Source organism: Mchenga conophoros, linkage group LG14 (genome assembly GCF_057382185.1).
Source record: "Mchenga conophoros isolate Kocher_MC1m ecotype Shallow Benthic linkage group LG14, M_conophoros_male_GT1.1, whole genome shotgun sequence".
Classification (NCBI taxonomy): Eukaryota; Metazoa; Chordata; class Actinopteri; order Cichliformes; family Cichlidae; genus Mchenga; species Mchenga conophoros.
Window position 1 is genome coordinate 6,352,640 of NC_140539.1, and position 15,480 is coordinate 6,368,119.

Consider the following 15,480-nt stretch of genomic DNA (forward strand, 5'->3'; position numbering starts at 1 on the left):
TTAGGACACCTGTACAGGCTATCCGGGGAAATTAACGCAATTTAACAGCAAATATTCTAGATTTTTTCTTTTTTGTTATTTTCTTCTGTGAGCAGCTCGTTATCCTGTTCTGCACAGCATTCACCCCTGCAGAGTGAAAGTGAAAGTATCCCGACAAACTTCCTGTGACAATCGCGCAGCAAGGGGGTATGACCGTGGAGGGCACCGGGGAAGAATCATGAGTTTAATATTCACGATATTTATTTACTGGTCTCTAAGTGCAGGTGAGTTATTGTCACAGATTACAGCTTGTGTGTAGGTCAGCAACAAGTATCGGCACTACAGGCTACCACATGAACTTAACACTGTTTGATCTTCTATGCCCGTGTGTGTCATTCAGGTGTGTGGAGTGTCCATCAGATCCTGTGGCTGCCCTGCTACTTCATTGATGAGCGTGTGTTTTTGAATAAGGACAACCACACAGAGACTCAGCTCATCCACAGAGAGGCTATACTTCAGTTTGGTCAGAAAGGAGATGCTCCTGTTAACCCAAACGCCATCACTTTCCTGATCACCAGTGAGTTACTGCAGCCTGCATGAGGAGAAGGCTGAAAACAACATGAACAACAACAACAACAACAACAACAACAGTGTGTTAGAGTTTATTTTATTGTCTTCTAGGATCAAAGTTGGATCTGCTGCAGTATGTGGAGGGGGTGGAGGCAGAGCAGCTGAAGTGTGAGCTGCACAGATACAGCACAGAGGGCGGTTACGTCCGCTGGCCTGTCCTCGGTGCCCATGAGTACAACCACTGGTTTACCTGCATCCTCAGACACAGTAGGGGCCTCTTCACCATCACCAGCTTCCTCAGGCGCCCCTTCGACCAGCCTCCCCCAGGACGGCCAGACTACCACAAATGGCCCCCCATCCCTAACAGAGAGGTACTCACCACCACAGGTAAACTGAACATATGAGGATTTCAGACTAAAACTGAATATATTTGTCTTAAAAGTTTGTTTTTTGTTGGAGTTATGACTAGTCGTTAGTATTGCTGTGCCAGACCCCATAAAGGAAGAAAATATAAATATTATGGGAACAAACTTTGACTGAAGGAAAATAAAACAATTAACTTGATTACAAATGACTAACCATCCATTAAAACAAATAATAAAATGTTCATAAAATAATTAAAATAATGAAATAATAAAAATGTACTTAATTCTTCTCATAAAATACATTGATTTGGTCAGTCTGATTAATAATTAAATGAAGAACTACAATCAAAGTTAGACATCAGCAGTCTCACCCGATGACATATTTACATATCTACAAAATGTATTACACCAGCACATAACCTAAAAATATTAGTATTTGTTTGAGAGAGAGTGCGTCCCAGAACAAATGTGTATTTGTCCTATAAGATGTGGTTGAATGCATCATTAATGACAACAAAGAGCATCTGTGGCAGGTGCTTTGGATTTCCTCAACGTGTGCAGGAATTTTTAAGCTAATTAAAGATAAGAAAGTGTTATCATGTGGAACAATGGTACTGACACAGGTTCCTGTTACATGCATGCAATCTTCCTCATTAACTAATGAATGCATGTAACAGGTTCCTGTTACATGCATGCAGCATGTAACAGGAACCTGTGTCTGTGTAACTAATATCAGCCAGTTGGTGTTAATGATTACATGGATGAGACAAATAAACACATGTACACAGATAAGAGGTAAGGATCCTTGTGTTAAGCTATATGCACAGTAGGCTGTACCCAGGTGGTTTGTTAACTGAGTGGTATATGTACCCAGCTAACCAGGAATCTTCAGCCGTAATGGCCTAGAATTAGGGATTGCCAGAGGTGTCACATTTCAGATTTAAGAAATGTTGCACCACTTAGGGTTCATCTTCAACTTTCAATACACAAATGAAATATGGCCTTTCCCATGGCTCCTACACTGTTATTGGACACTTGTATTGAGAAATGTGCTTAACAACTCGCATGTGTTCATGTTTGTCACACTTTTCCACAGTCGCCATGGTCATCAAAACACAGACTCCCTCAGTTAAAGCACGCCTGAAGTTCCAGCAAAAGCTCCACTGCCAGTTTGATGTCGACCACAAAGGTGCAAAGGTCACTGTGGAGTGGCACAAGCAGCACCACGGTGAGAGGACCAAGCTCTTCAGTTACAACAGGCGCACAGGACAGACCCAAGGAAGTGGTGTTGGACTACGTGCCTTTGCAGCCGGAGATGCCTCCTACACCCTCGCCTCCACCATGATAAGCAGTGAAGGGACCTACATTTGTTCAGTGTCCGTGAATCCACTATTCGGCAGGGTGGATATAAATCTGCAGATTGAAGGTGAGGAAAACAGTCAGAGAGTTCATAGGCCATGGACAAAAGTACTAATACTAAATTGTGCTTATATGCTTTCAACCACATTTACTGATGGAGTTTAAGGTGGACTGTGAAAAAGCTGTTTGTGATGTGTACAGCATAGTGTGACAACCATAAATACTCTTATTATTACTGTTTAAAGTTTGCTGGAGATGTTTACTGCTATCAGGAGCAACGTCAAAAATATGTGGTAGAACCAGTCCGTCGCTGTTTCCTGTTGCATGCCTGCTGTCACTCACTCTGCTGTTCACGCCCACTTTTCAGCAATATCAGCATAGCGTCATCGCCATCAGGCTACATGCTGTTGGAGGGCTGCACATGAACATGTCTGCAAAACCATGTCTCCTGAATAGGACAAAATAGCGTGTAAAAGTATCTTTGTAAATGCTGACAAAAAAATTTTTTAACTTTTTTTTTTTTATTCAGTCTTTTTTTCTTTTTTTTTTAAAAAAAAGCAAATCAGGCTCTTAAAGTGTTCATTCTCATCTTATGTGATAAAAGTCGTATGGTGTGGATGTGTTTTTTAGAACTTAGAAATATAGAAAGTCAGCAGAAAAGCCACTGTTCGTTTCAGCTTTTAAAGTAATGTTTTTTGCTTTCCTCAGAGCCTCCCCATGTCTCCCTCAATGTGGGACCCAGTCTCTCACTAGTGGAGGGTAACAAGAGGAAGATTGTGTGTGGGGCAAACAGCTACTACCCTCGGGATGTGGAGATAATTTGGTACGAGCAGGATCCAGTCATGTTGGACGCTCCACATACCAGGTCACTGGAGAATGTCTTCCTTTCCTACCACAAAGAAAATCGGGACATGACCTTCTCGTTGTCGGGCTTCTTCTACCTCCAGGCTTCGCTCAGGGACTCTGGGAAAAGGTTCACATGCAGCGTTTCCCATCAGTCCCTGAAAGTGCCCATCACAAAGAGCTTCACCCTGATTGTGGAAGGTGAGTCTCAGTGTAATACTAGGAGCTAGCATCTGGGAGGAGCAGAGCTTGATGTGTGTTCTGTTTCAGAGCCAACAAACTGGATGTTGTACCTCGCTGTGGGCTCTGTTATGATCCTGCTGTTGTATGTGAAGCGGCGCTACCTGCACTCAGGTGAGTGATACAGACCTGCTGCTACATCAAAACACACACACAAGGAAAGAATACAGTCACACGAGCTTGCTGTTTTGGAGTCACTGACATGAAAGCATGTTATATGAATCAGAATCAGAATCAGAATCAGAATGGGTTTATTGCCAGATGTTGAGGTTTACAACATTAGGAAATTGCTGCGGTGCTTCAGTGCAAACAATAAGAATTAAAGTGCTATGTAGAAAGAAAGATATGTGCATGAGATATACATGAGATATATACATGAGAATAAGAATTATGAGTGCTACGTAGAAAGATATATACATGAGTGCAGGTGGTGATCAGTGCCAAACATATATACATGAGAATAAGAATTAAGAGTGCTACGTTGAAAGATATATACATGAGTGCAGGTGGTGATCAGTGCCAGACATGAAATGATGCAGTGACACAGCGTAGGGTCATGTGTTAGTGGCGGGGACAGTCATGTGGTTATTGTTCATGTGTCCAACAGCAGAGGGGAAGAAACTGTTCTTGTGGCGAGAGGTTCTGGTGCGAATGGACCGGAGCCTCCTGCCTGAGGGGAGCAGGTCAAACAGAAGATCATTATGACATAACTCGTTGATGTTCTAGAGGGTAATTGTCATTTTTCTTCACAGCATGGAGAACGTTAGCGGGTAAGGCGATATAAAAACAAACAAACTGGAGGACTGGGATCAGAGCGAGAGGATGTGGCCCCATTCTCAACACACAAGGCTGGCTGGCAAACTGTCCTTTCTGGGGTCCCCATAGAAACACCAGTGAAAGGTAGATTTGTGTCGATGTGTAAACTCCTGCATGTATGAATGTAAAACAGTGCAATAACATTAAAACTACTGAAGATTACGGGTTAGCAGCTGCTGAGCCAGTGGATTCAGGAGCCAGGACTGATTCTTCTGATGCACGAGACACTTTTTGGACTAAACACTGGGGAGACAAGGTTCTATATAGAGCTGAATAAAAACAGAATATTGGAAACTGAATGTCAGTTTACTAAATGAAGATTACTGTAAAATTAATAAATATAATAAGGATGCTGAAAAGAATGAATCCATAAATAAAATATGCACTACCTTTACTATAAGCTTTTATTTAAACACTCAGGTGAAAAATAAACCAAGTAAGATGATGTTTGGAGAGCGCGGGCAATTCTAGGTTTAAACCTTTTTTTTGGGGGGGGGGGTTCAGCTCCCAGTCATGCATGCAGTGCCTTTATTTATTAGTAATGGAACATGCTGTTTGCAAATGTCATCAACCTTTTTCACACTTGCAAACCTTAACTCATTTTGATTAACATCACAATGTCACCTTCAAAAGGAAATGAGTTCCTCTAAGAATAATTCAGAGTGAATTGTGAGAGATTTCAATCTAATCCACCCATTTTAGCATGGATCCAAACTGAGGCAAAGGCTCAGTCATTAAAGAGGCACTATTTCAGTTTCTTAATCACATAGAGCCAGCTCACTGAGTCACCAAGCACTTAAAGTAGCATTACATAGTATAAACAATGGAAAATCCCTGCATAGACCTTGTACATGAAGCAAACTTGTTTTATATGTTTTTGAATTCATACAAATGCTCCCTTTGTTATGCAGACTCAGCACAAAGCATCATGTACCCTAATTTCACGAGTGGAGAACAGATTTGTAGTCTGTTCCCTCTGACTCTGTGTGTCTCTCTCCATATTCCTGGAATTGTATTTTTTGGAAAATGATAAAAATATAATCTTATAATTACTATAACAGCAGGTTGGTGTTCCAAATAATCAACAACAGTACAACCCACTACTTAGATACGTGAAATCATCATTAATAAATGTGGGTAAAAAATGAAGCTACAGCTTTATAATTTTTGGTGAATGTGACTACATGTCCACTCTTACCTGTTTCTTTTTGCTCTCTCTCTTTGCTGTCTTCACCCTACTCCCTCTCTATCCTCCTCTCTCTCAGTCTTTGTGCCATCACCCAAATGTTAAATGTTGCAGTGAATAAAAGATAAACTGATCCATATCAGTTTATAGCAATATTCAAACTGAATACAGGTTGCTGCTGACATAACAACATTCTGACTTGCTGCCACCTGGATCTGGAGCTGTACAGTAAACAAACACTGAAGCCCAATTTGACCAGAATAGGAATAGAAATTTGTAACAAACTATTAATAGTAAAGTTCATCAGCTCCTTGGCTGGCAACTCGCAATATCCCAGCACACTAGTGGATTAAAGGTTAAAATTAGCTACATCAGCTAATGCTTTTGACCCTATATAGCATGCTTGAGCACACCCAAAAAGAGTCTAAACTTGCCTATCATGATGTTATGATGGTATGTCCAAGAGCAGCCTGTATTCAGAGTTCATGATCCCTTTATATTAAAAATCACAAGAAAAAATTAAGCTGAGCAGATGAGAAGAATTCCTCATATTTTATCAGTTTTAGAAAAGACAACAAAATTCAGTCACAGGTTTATTGGTAACTGCAAAGATTTGAAAGAAGAGTCAAAAGAGAAGCACTCTCACTAATGGAGGGTAACAAGAGGAAGCACTCACGTTTTTTACTCCAGAGTGTTCCCACATAGCAGACAGGTCTGGCCCGGATCTGGTGTCTAGCTGCCACTGCTGGCTGACTTCTGGCATGGTAAGTGGTATGTCATCCAGATATGGGCCAGGCCTGGCATAGGTGGCACTGTCTATGTGATGGCATGCCACATCTGGCCCGATTACGGTTTGGTTTATGTGGCCCAGGCTCATTGAAAACAGGTCTGGCCTGGATCCGGCATCAAGTTGGCACTTCTGACTGACTGGTGTCATGGCAGGGTGTATGTCAACCAGATGTGGGCCAGGCCTGGCAATGATGGCACTATTTATGTTCCTCTTTTCCTATTTTAGTTAGAAGACCCAAATGCCATGTTACAATACTATACTGCAATGGTAGCCAACGTTTCAAATGCAGGTTTGACAGGTTTGTGAGTGTACATTTTATCTCATGTTTCGCACTGGGTGGCTATAGCTCAGGAGGTAGAGTAGGTCACCTACTGATCGGAAGGTTAGTGGTTCAATCCCTGGCTCCTCCAGTCTGCATGTCAAGAGTGTGAATGTGTATGAATGTAGTTAGGAAGCACTCAGTTTAGAGAAAGTGGGTGAATGTGGCATGTTGTATAGAACACTTTGAGTAATCTGGGAGAGTAGAAAAGTGCTTTGTAAGAATCAGTCCATTCACTGTCTGAACAGAGTTTCGTCATGTTATTTTTGCACTATTATGTTCCGGCACATGTTGTTATTACATGGCTTGATTAAGGTACACATTAGGCTGACATCTGGGGCCAGAGCTGAAACTGTTCTGGGCCAGCACAGGGCCCCAGCAGTATGTCTGCAACTGGCCTTGTGCTGGCCCATGTGTGGGCCACCTCTGGCAAACCAGATCTGGGCCACCAAAGGGCCGTCATTCTTTGCAGTATGTGGGCCATGTGTAAGCACATTGTGTGAGCCAGATCCGGGCCATACCAATTTTGCTATGTGGGTTACTCCTCACCTTACTCTTTTGGAGATGCTGACATGTTCTTTGATTAGATTCAGAATGTTGTGCTTTGGTCCTTAAACCTGGATACTGGTTGAAAGAACCTCACAGCCCATTGTTCATTCAGTGGGCTAGTTTCAGTCATTGTGCAAGTGTACTGTTTATAAGAATGTGGAAACCTGCAGTCAGCTAAGACTGAAGAAGTCACTTGGATGAGCAACGAAACGTTTCTCCCACTGAAAACGCCACGCCAAAGACATTCTGTCTAATTTATTAAGAAATTATTTTAACAAATAAACCTTTCTTGTTTAAATATGTTATGGTGTGTTCTCCCTTTGATTGGCACGTCTTGGTGTTTTTTTTATTAAGACAAATAAAATATACACTGTACATAATAATGTACAACACAATGTTATAATAGATTTAGAGTATTGTTGTGCTGTGGGAGCTCCTCCGCATGATTATGTAATTAAGGTACGTTTATATATATAATATACTACTACTTATATAATTATAACCATCACTATATGTATAGTGTATTTCTTTCTACATTTTAGACCAGTGGACCAAATAGGTTGTGAACTGGCTTTTATTTAGGAGTAGGTAGGTCCTCTCTTCCTCGATGGCTCCATGACTCTCATTATGTTGTACACTAGTTCACTCTCTCGCGCACAAATCGCCACCAAAACACAGCACAAGCCCTGCCAGTGATCCAGTTCCTTACAAACCATTGAATTAGGTACTGAAGCAGCGACATGCCGAATGAAGCTTCAGATGTCATTGATCATACGACTCTGTTCAGACACAGGCACAGTGTTTCTGAAGCAGTGTGTTGATTTTTGTGACACATGCGCTGTCTGGATGAGGCTATTTGAATAACCAGGTTATTCATTGTTATCTTTTATTCTTTTATATTCTTTTATGAAGTTTTAAGTAGTATCACTTGATTAAAACATTTATTCAATACATTACACATATAGTTTCAGTTGTGTACGTGCTGGCCTTCTGTCTGGTGGAAAGGTTACAAGATTTAGCTGGTGAGGTGAGAGGTGAAACTGAGTGCATTTCAGGTCGACACAAACACACACACACTTAGAATCCCTCAAAATATGTTGCTTGTGACTGCAAAATTGTGCCTGCAAAAGAACAGTTTGTTGCAGAATGTGTGCCTGATGTTCCAGACGATAAGCGAGCCTCCGGCAGCGACAGGAAGACACCTGGGATGGAGACGAGGCGATGTTGTTTTTTCAAACTGTGTTAAAAGTCATTGTGGTTTTGAAACTTATGCATGTATTGTATCTGCTTGACGCATGAGGGGGCGTCATAAAGGTAAACCCTAATGGTATAAAACAGCTGCTTGTGTATTGTTAGGGAGAGATTGATGCTGTCTGCGTACAGTGTTCATCTCCCACACGTGTGTTCATTAAAATCATCGTTTGACCAACCCTCCTGTATCCCTTCTCAATATTTGAACCCTTAACAATACTTAGGAATTTTCATTCCCATACCTTTGGACCACTTGTTTGAGAAAAATTCTAATAAAATAATTCAACGTATCAGCAATGATTGAGAGCAGTGGTCTATTCTCCTGTCCCGAATGAGCTGAGTTGAATGTTCTGCCCAGACTATTCTATTTATTTTACAGATGATACCAGTTGAAAATCCAAACGACAATGCTTGATAAGCTGGACAAAATAACTTCTAACTTCATATGGGATAAACAGCAGCGTAGAATTAGACTCAAGACCCTGCAGTTGTTTAAGATAAGGGGGGGTATTAATGTTCCTAATTTTAAACATTACTACTGGGCTGCACAAATAAAATCTTTGCTGACATGGCTGCCAAGTGATATTCATACTTGCTGGCTCAATATAGAAAATAGAAAATATCCTGAACCAATGGAAACACTTCCTTTTCTAGATAGTCTCGTAAAATAAATGGCAATCTGGAGAAAAAAAATACATTAGAGTTTTGGAACAAAATTCAGTCAGCACTGGGACCACAAAAGTATCATTCATCACTATCAAGCATTGGATCTATGAAACCCTTTTCCCTGTCCACTTTTTAAATGCAGTATTTGGATACTGCATTTAAAAGTGGGCATATAATGGACTGAAATGTGAACATCAACTATTGGAACAAGGGAACTTTAAGACATTTGAACATCTGAAGAATGAATTTAATCTCCCCAGGACAGATTTCTATAGACACCTACAACTAAGGTCCTTTTTGACAACACTCGAGAGCTAGGGAAACATTGCCAACCCCACACCAATTGAAGAATTTCTAAAAAAAAAACAACAACAACCCAAAAAACAGATGGGAAACAGAGACAAGACTACTACTACTAGTCAAACCTATGACGCATTTGCATCAATGATTAAGCATAATTCCCTGAGGATGAGGGGAAGGTGGAAAGCAGAAATAAATGAAAAATACCTGATGATATCAAGTGGGAAATATGTACTAAAGCACACCAGACCACTAATTCAAACAGATGGAGAGAGTTTAAATGGAAAATTATCAGCAGATTCTACAGAACACCAGAAATAACTGATAAGATGGGCCCCACACTTCTGAGTTCATACTGGAGGATCTGTGGGACACAATCTACCAACCATACCCATATATTTTGGCTCTGCCCTAAACTCTGTGTATTCTGGAGGCAGATATTTGATCCTATAATTTGAGTTTTCAAAGTAAATATTCCACTAAGTCCTACAGTAGCAGTTTTGGGAAGGATTCCAGAACTTATTGACTGCAAAGCCAAAACTTACCTCACTGCAGCCCTAAAATGCATAATTATTAGATGGTTAAAACCAGGACCTCCCACATATAATATATGGATCCAGAAAGTGTACGATGTCTATCAACTAGTCAACTTTCACAAGTCTATTAACCAACCAACCACGTGACTTCATGTTCCGTAGTGACAGAAGATGGCGCTTTAAACTTTAACTTTAAGCACTTATTTCTTAAATGCAACTTTACAGACAGAGTTACATCCATGGCAGTTTTTCAGAGCAGGGCTCAGTGGTTAGCCTTTATATGTATAGCATTTCACATATTATGTTTTTCTTTTCTCACAGTTCACCCACTCTTCCATGAGCTGGTCCTGGAATTTTGATCTCCTTTTTTAAACATTCTTCTTTTTGCTTGAGTTCTTTCTCTTTTACTTGTTTTGCTTTTTTGTCAATTACTGCCTGGCTTAAGTTTTGCTTCAGGGTAAATTGTTTCTACCATCAGCGTTTTGGCGCCGGAGCGCACCGCTGCCTGCTGCCTTGCGCTTCTCCGACCCTGGGACACGGGCCCCGCCAGCGCGCTGTAGCGGCCGCGACCGCTGGCGACAAAGAAAAACTGCTCTTCATAGAAGACTCGCGCTCTGGGAGACGTTTCCTCGACTCCGGCTCCCAGAAGAGCCTCCTTCCCCCGTCCGGAGCCGACAGTTTAGCAGCGGGCTACGGACCGCAGCTTATTGCGGCTAATGACTCTCCCATCGCAACGTTCGGGGAAAGGTTCGTCACTGTTTGTTTTCATGGTCGGGATTTCCAATGGTGCCGCTAGCTCTGTACCTATTTTGGGCACCGATTTTTTTTGTGCTCATGGACTGCTGGTCGATGTCGCTAACAGACGCTTAATCGATGCCCTGTCTTTTTCTTCAATACCCTGTTTCACTCGCGCCACCGAGCCCCTGAATCAGGCTAATTTAGTGACTTCAGGGAATGTTTTTCAGCGTTTGCTCTTGGAGTTCCCTTCACTAACTGTTCCTAATTTCTCGAACACGGCAACGAAGCACGGGCTTGAACCTTATATTCCGACGGTCGGTCCCCCGGTGTTCGCACGCGCGCGCCGCCTCGACCCCGCGAAACTCTCCGTCGCTCAGGAAGAGTTTGCTGCAATGGAGCGCCTCGGCATTGTGCATCGCTCGAATAGTGCCTGGGCTTCTCCTCTACACATGGTGCCCAAGTCAGACGGTCGGTGGCGGCCTTGTGGGGATTTTCGCCGTTTGAATAATGTCACGGAGAACGACCGTTACCCCATTCCCCACATCCAGGATTTTTCCGCCCACCTCGCCGGCACCTCGATTTTTTCTAAAATTGACTTGGTGCGGGGGTATCACCAGGTTCCCGTGCGCGCCGAAGACGTCCCCAAAACTGCCGTTATTACCCCTTTCGGCCTGTTTGAATTTTTGCGCATGCCGTTCGGCCTGAAAGGCGCCGCCCAGACTTTTCAGCGGTTGATGGACTCTGTCTTGCGCGAGCTGCCTTTCGTCTTCGTGTACCTTGACGATATATTGGTGGCCAGCTGTTCTGAGAGTCAGCATGCGTCGCATCTGCATCAGGTTTTCCAGCGCTTGGCGGCCTGATCGTCAACCCCTCCAAGTGCCAGTTCGGCTTGCCGGTTCTGGATTTCTTGGGCCACCGCATTTCCGCTGACGGTGTGGTTCCGTTGCCAGACAAGGTCCGGGCCGTTTCGGCTTTTCCGCGTCCCGCGTCCATTAAAGCGTTGCAGGAGTTCTTGGGGATGGTCAATTTCTACAACCGCTTTCTCCCCAGAGCTGCGCACCTGCTGCAGCCTCTCTATGCTGCCTTGAAGGGTAAAACAGCTAAGGACCCAATTGATTGGCTCCCTGAACGCATCCAGGCATTTTCTGGGGCCAAGACCGCGCTGGCAAACGCCGCCCTGCTGGCCCACCCGTTTCCGTCGGCGGAGATTGCGTTGACCTCCGACGTGTCGGACGTGGCGCAGTGTTAGAACAGCGGGTCTCCGGTGTCTGGCAACCGCTCACTTTTTTTTAGTCGCACACTTAGGGACAGTGAGCGCAAATATAGCATTTTTGACAGGGAGTTGCTGGCACCTCGCGACACGGCATTTTCGTTTTTTTCTCGAGGGTCGGAGCTTCACCGCATACGTCGATCATAAACCTTTGACATTCGCGATGTCCAAGGTCTCTGATCCGTGGAGCGGGCGCCAGTAGTGCCAGTTGGCTGCCATTTCCGAGTTCACAACTGACATTGAGCACGCGGCTGGTAAGTCCAACTGACTGTCTATCCCGCGTGCTGGTTTCTCCCGTTTATGTTGGCATAGACTTTGAGGCTTTGGCCGCTGACCAACAGGCCGACCCGGACGTCCTAGCCCTTCGGTCTGCGCAAACGGGCCTTGTAGGGGAGACCGGGGATAGTTGTAACATTTTTGACATTTCTGTCTGTAAATTGAAGCTCTTTTAAGGTAGTGGATTCAAAATGTAATGCAAAGTATTTACATGTCTCTGCTATTAAATAGTGCAGCTATTTTCTCTGCAGCACAATTACCCATTGCATGGTATGGTCTCAAACACGAAGAGTGAAATGTTACAATTACCGGTAACCCCATAGTCTGGGTTAGTTGTAACATATCCTGGGGTGAAATGTAACACAATGAAATAAGGGTACTAACAAAATATTAACATGTAATCTTTGTTTATTCAACACATGAATGCACTTGGAGCCATTTATGTAGCTGTGTGTGTGTGTGACAGAATGCAGAAATCTAACTTTGAACATATTCCAACCCCCCAAAAAAGACAAGTTATGGAATTTTCTGCAACTGAATATTTCATTAATTTTGGTTGGTCTTCCTTGAGTTTGGCCTCATTGGCTCAGTGGGCATTATAACCTACAACTCTTGCACCAATTTTGAACATAACAATGAAGCTGAAAAAATATAGTTGTTCACCAGCATCGCAATTCCATTACTTTTTATCATGGCTTACCTTGGTGTGGTTTGCAAAGTGCTTCAGAAAGATGAGGAAATCTGTTTCTTGCACCCATCCTGATTTATTTCCACTACCAGTACTTCCTACTGGTCCATCTCTGACACAGTGGTCTGCATAATGTATGTGTGGGAACACAAACAGTGGAGGAATTGTGTTGCCAGTGGCATTAACTGCATATACAAAGGTGACCAGTGAACCTCTCTGCTGAAGTCGTTGCCCCAACTTGTTTAATATAAGTTAAAGTAATAATGTGGTAACATCTGCATTATTGTTACAACTAACCCAGACTGTTGCTGTTACAACTGACCCAGACTCCTATAGCTATGAACTAGCTAACATTACAGTCAACGGCTAAAACATTAGCACTAAAGACCTACACAGAATATATCCCCATAGACATACAAATAACATAATTCAAGTTTGATGAGTTTAACTGCAAAGCAGATAATGCTATTAAACATTGAAATAAAGTAGAAAAACTTACTTTTTGGTATACAAATTACTTTTTTTCATGTTAAATTGTCTGTGTTTGACAAAATGTACTGATTTTTCACATGTGATAGCAGAACTGAATTGGGCATGCACAGGATGAGTCACATCATTTGAAACTTAGCCCTGATTGGAGAAATTGGAAGTGTTACAACTGACCCACGTTACAACTATCCCCGGTCTCCCCTACTGGAGGACAGACCCGTGTGGAACGGTGGGCTGTGCGATGTTTCCACCAGCCGTCCACGCCCTGTAGTTCCCCTTTCGTGGCGTCGTCGCGTTTTCGACTCCGTACACGCCCTCTCTCATCCAGGCATCGGGGCCTCGGTCAAGCTGGTCAGCTCTAGGTTCATTTGGCCGGGCCTTCGTAAATCGGTGAAAGACTGGGCAGCCGCTGTCATGTTTTTAATAAAACATCAATAGTAGTGAGCAAGCTTCTTTGTTTTAACGTGGCTCACATCCATGCATGTAAAACAACACACCACCTGTTGGTTCAGGTGGTGTGTTGTTGTCATCACACTGTCCTTCCGATGGTCCCATTGTCTTTTGAGTGTACAGTAAACTCCTCCGATTTCTCCTTAATATCAGTCCATCTTCAGTTTTCACATTGTATGTCATTATATTGAAGGATTCCCGCCTCTCAATTTCAAGTTTGGCTATTTGTTCATTTTTCATCTGCAGGACTTTCTCCAGGTGTGTTAGAAAGCTGCTTTGAGGCTTCCTTTGTCTGACTTTCTACTTCCTCTTGTTTTTCTTTTAACTCTTTTACTAGTTTGTTATTGTCCAAGTCCTTTCCCAAAAGAAAATCTGACAGTTCATTATTTTTCATTATCAATGTGCTTTTTTCCATAATGACCCTGTCCTTTTGCTCTTCAAAATCCTCTGCTTTTTTTTGCCATGTTTTAATTTCAGCTTTTAATTTCTCTTCTAGTGCCTCCACTGTTTTAAGTCTGTCTCTACATTGAAACAGCGTGCTAGCCTCTACAAGATATTCTGATGTCCTTTTTTCAAAGTTGACCCTCTCTTCTTTGAGCTGGTCCTGGACTCTAAGCTCATTTTTTATCTGTTCTGAAAAAGGAAAATGCTTATTAACTTGTAAAATAAAAACATGATGCATTTAAGGTTATCCTGTTTGGTTTTTGTTTAGGAAGAGAATTTGTTCCACTGTGTGATGGCCGAGTCTGTTTCTTTTCTTGGAGATAATTTCTCCTGCCTTAGAGAAAATCCTCTCACATGGAACAGAAGAGGTTGTAAACTGAAAGCGAAACAACTTAGCTTAGGTGCTCCAACATTCTGAAGAAGCAACTGCTATCCCAATTGGAGATCGATGATGTACAACACAAATGCTATGGCAACGACAGGGCCAGGACATCACGTCAGGGGGGAGATATTATCACCCTCATCCCATATTGGAACCAAGCCCCAAGTACAACTAATTCGATGAAGGTGTTGAGTGCTAGAGAGAGAAGATTGTGGCTAAGCTGCGGCTGATTATCAAGTCTATAACGTTCAACTTTCAAAGTAATCTTTGAAGGACTACTAAAAGATGTGAATGCAGCGTTACAGACAAACTGAAACCAACCAGCTGGTCTAAACCACAGCAGCAGTGATCACTGAGATGCTTTGCTAAAAGATGAACAACCACAAGAAGCAGTGCCCTCCATGGAGAAGGCGGCCAAAATCAGGGCAGTGTGGAGGGAAGTTAGCCCTCCACAGAGCTGCAGAAAGGAGTGTCTAAGAAGTACAGAAGTGGCTTGGAAACTGCCAAGCAAAGAATCACAACCATGGCCAGATGTATACCAGAGAGATAGAAGGCAGGAGAATAAACCAGCTGTACTCCACTGAACCATGAATGGTTCAGTGGAGTACAGCTGGTTTATTACATTATTACATTATTACAGTTCCCTCTCAATGGCAGGGAAACCATATGACAATGGCCCACCAAGGCAACATTTGGTGGAAGCACTGGAAGACCATATGGAAGAAGGATGCAACCCCTAATAGTAATGTTTCAGTAACTAGTGGAGCTAGGACAGCACCCTCCCTGAACAGGATCCTGTAACTGTCACAATTCAGTTAAGATTAATTCAGTTAAGTTCAGGTAACAAGGAGATGAAATTCAGAAATTTCAAGTTATTATCCAAGTTAAACCAATTTAAACTGGTTTAACTTGGATACGACCACCGGAGTATTCTGTGAAGATGATATTGAAGTCTGGATCTTCTGCTTTTTCCA

At 42.6% G+C, this 15,480-nt stretch overlaps 1 protein-coding gene across 3 annotated transcripts; it reads left to right on the forward strand.

Annotated features, from left to right (window-relative positions):
- The first annotated feature begins 139 nt into the window (after positions 1-139).
- Positions 140-14,191, forward strand: LOC146559152 (tapasin-related protein-like). Of its 3 annotated transcripts, none has more exons than XR_014888296.1 (8): positions 140-263; positions 380-556; positions 661-936; positions 2,011-2,340; positions 2,982-3,317; positions 3,387-3,470; positions 4,109-4,256; positions 14,177-14,191. XR_014888296.1 is itself a non-coding variant. In XM_085244914.1 (7 exons), exons 1-7 carry the CDS (start codon positions 218-220, stop codon positions 4,138-4,140), a joined length of 1,281 nt encoding a protein of 426 aa, XP_085101040.1. In that variant the 5' UTR covers positions 140-217; the 3' UTR covers positions 4,141-8,463. The 3 variants fall into 3 exon arrangements, 1 of the variants encoding a protein (XP_085101040.1); XR_014888295.1 differs by lacking the exon at positions 14,177-14,191 and adding an exon at positions 5,438-8,463; XM_085244914.1 differs by lacking the exon at positions 14,177-14,191 and having other exon boundaries at positions 4,109-8,463.
- The last annotated feature ends 1,289 nt before the right edge of the window (positions 14,192-15,480 follow it).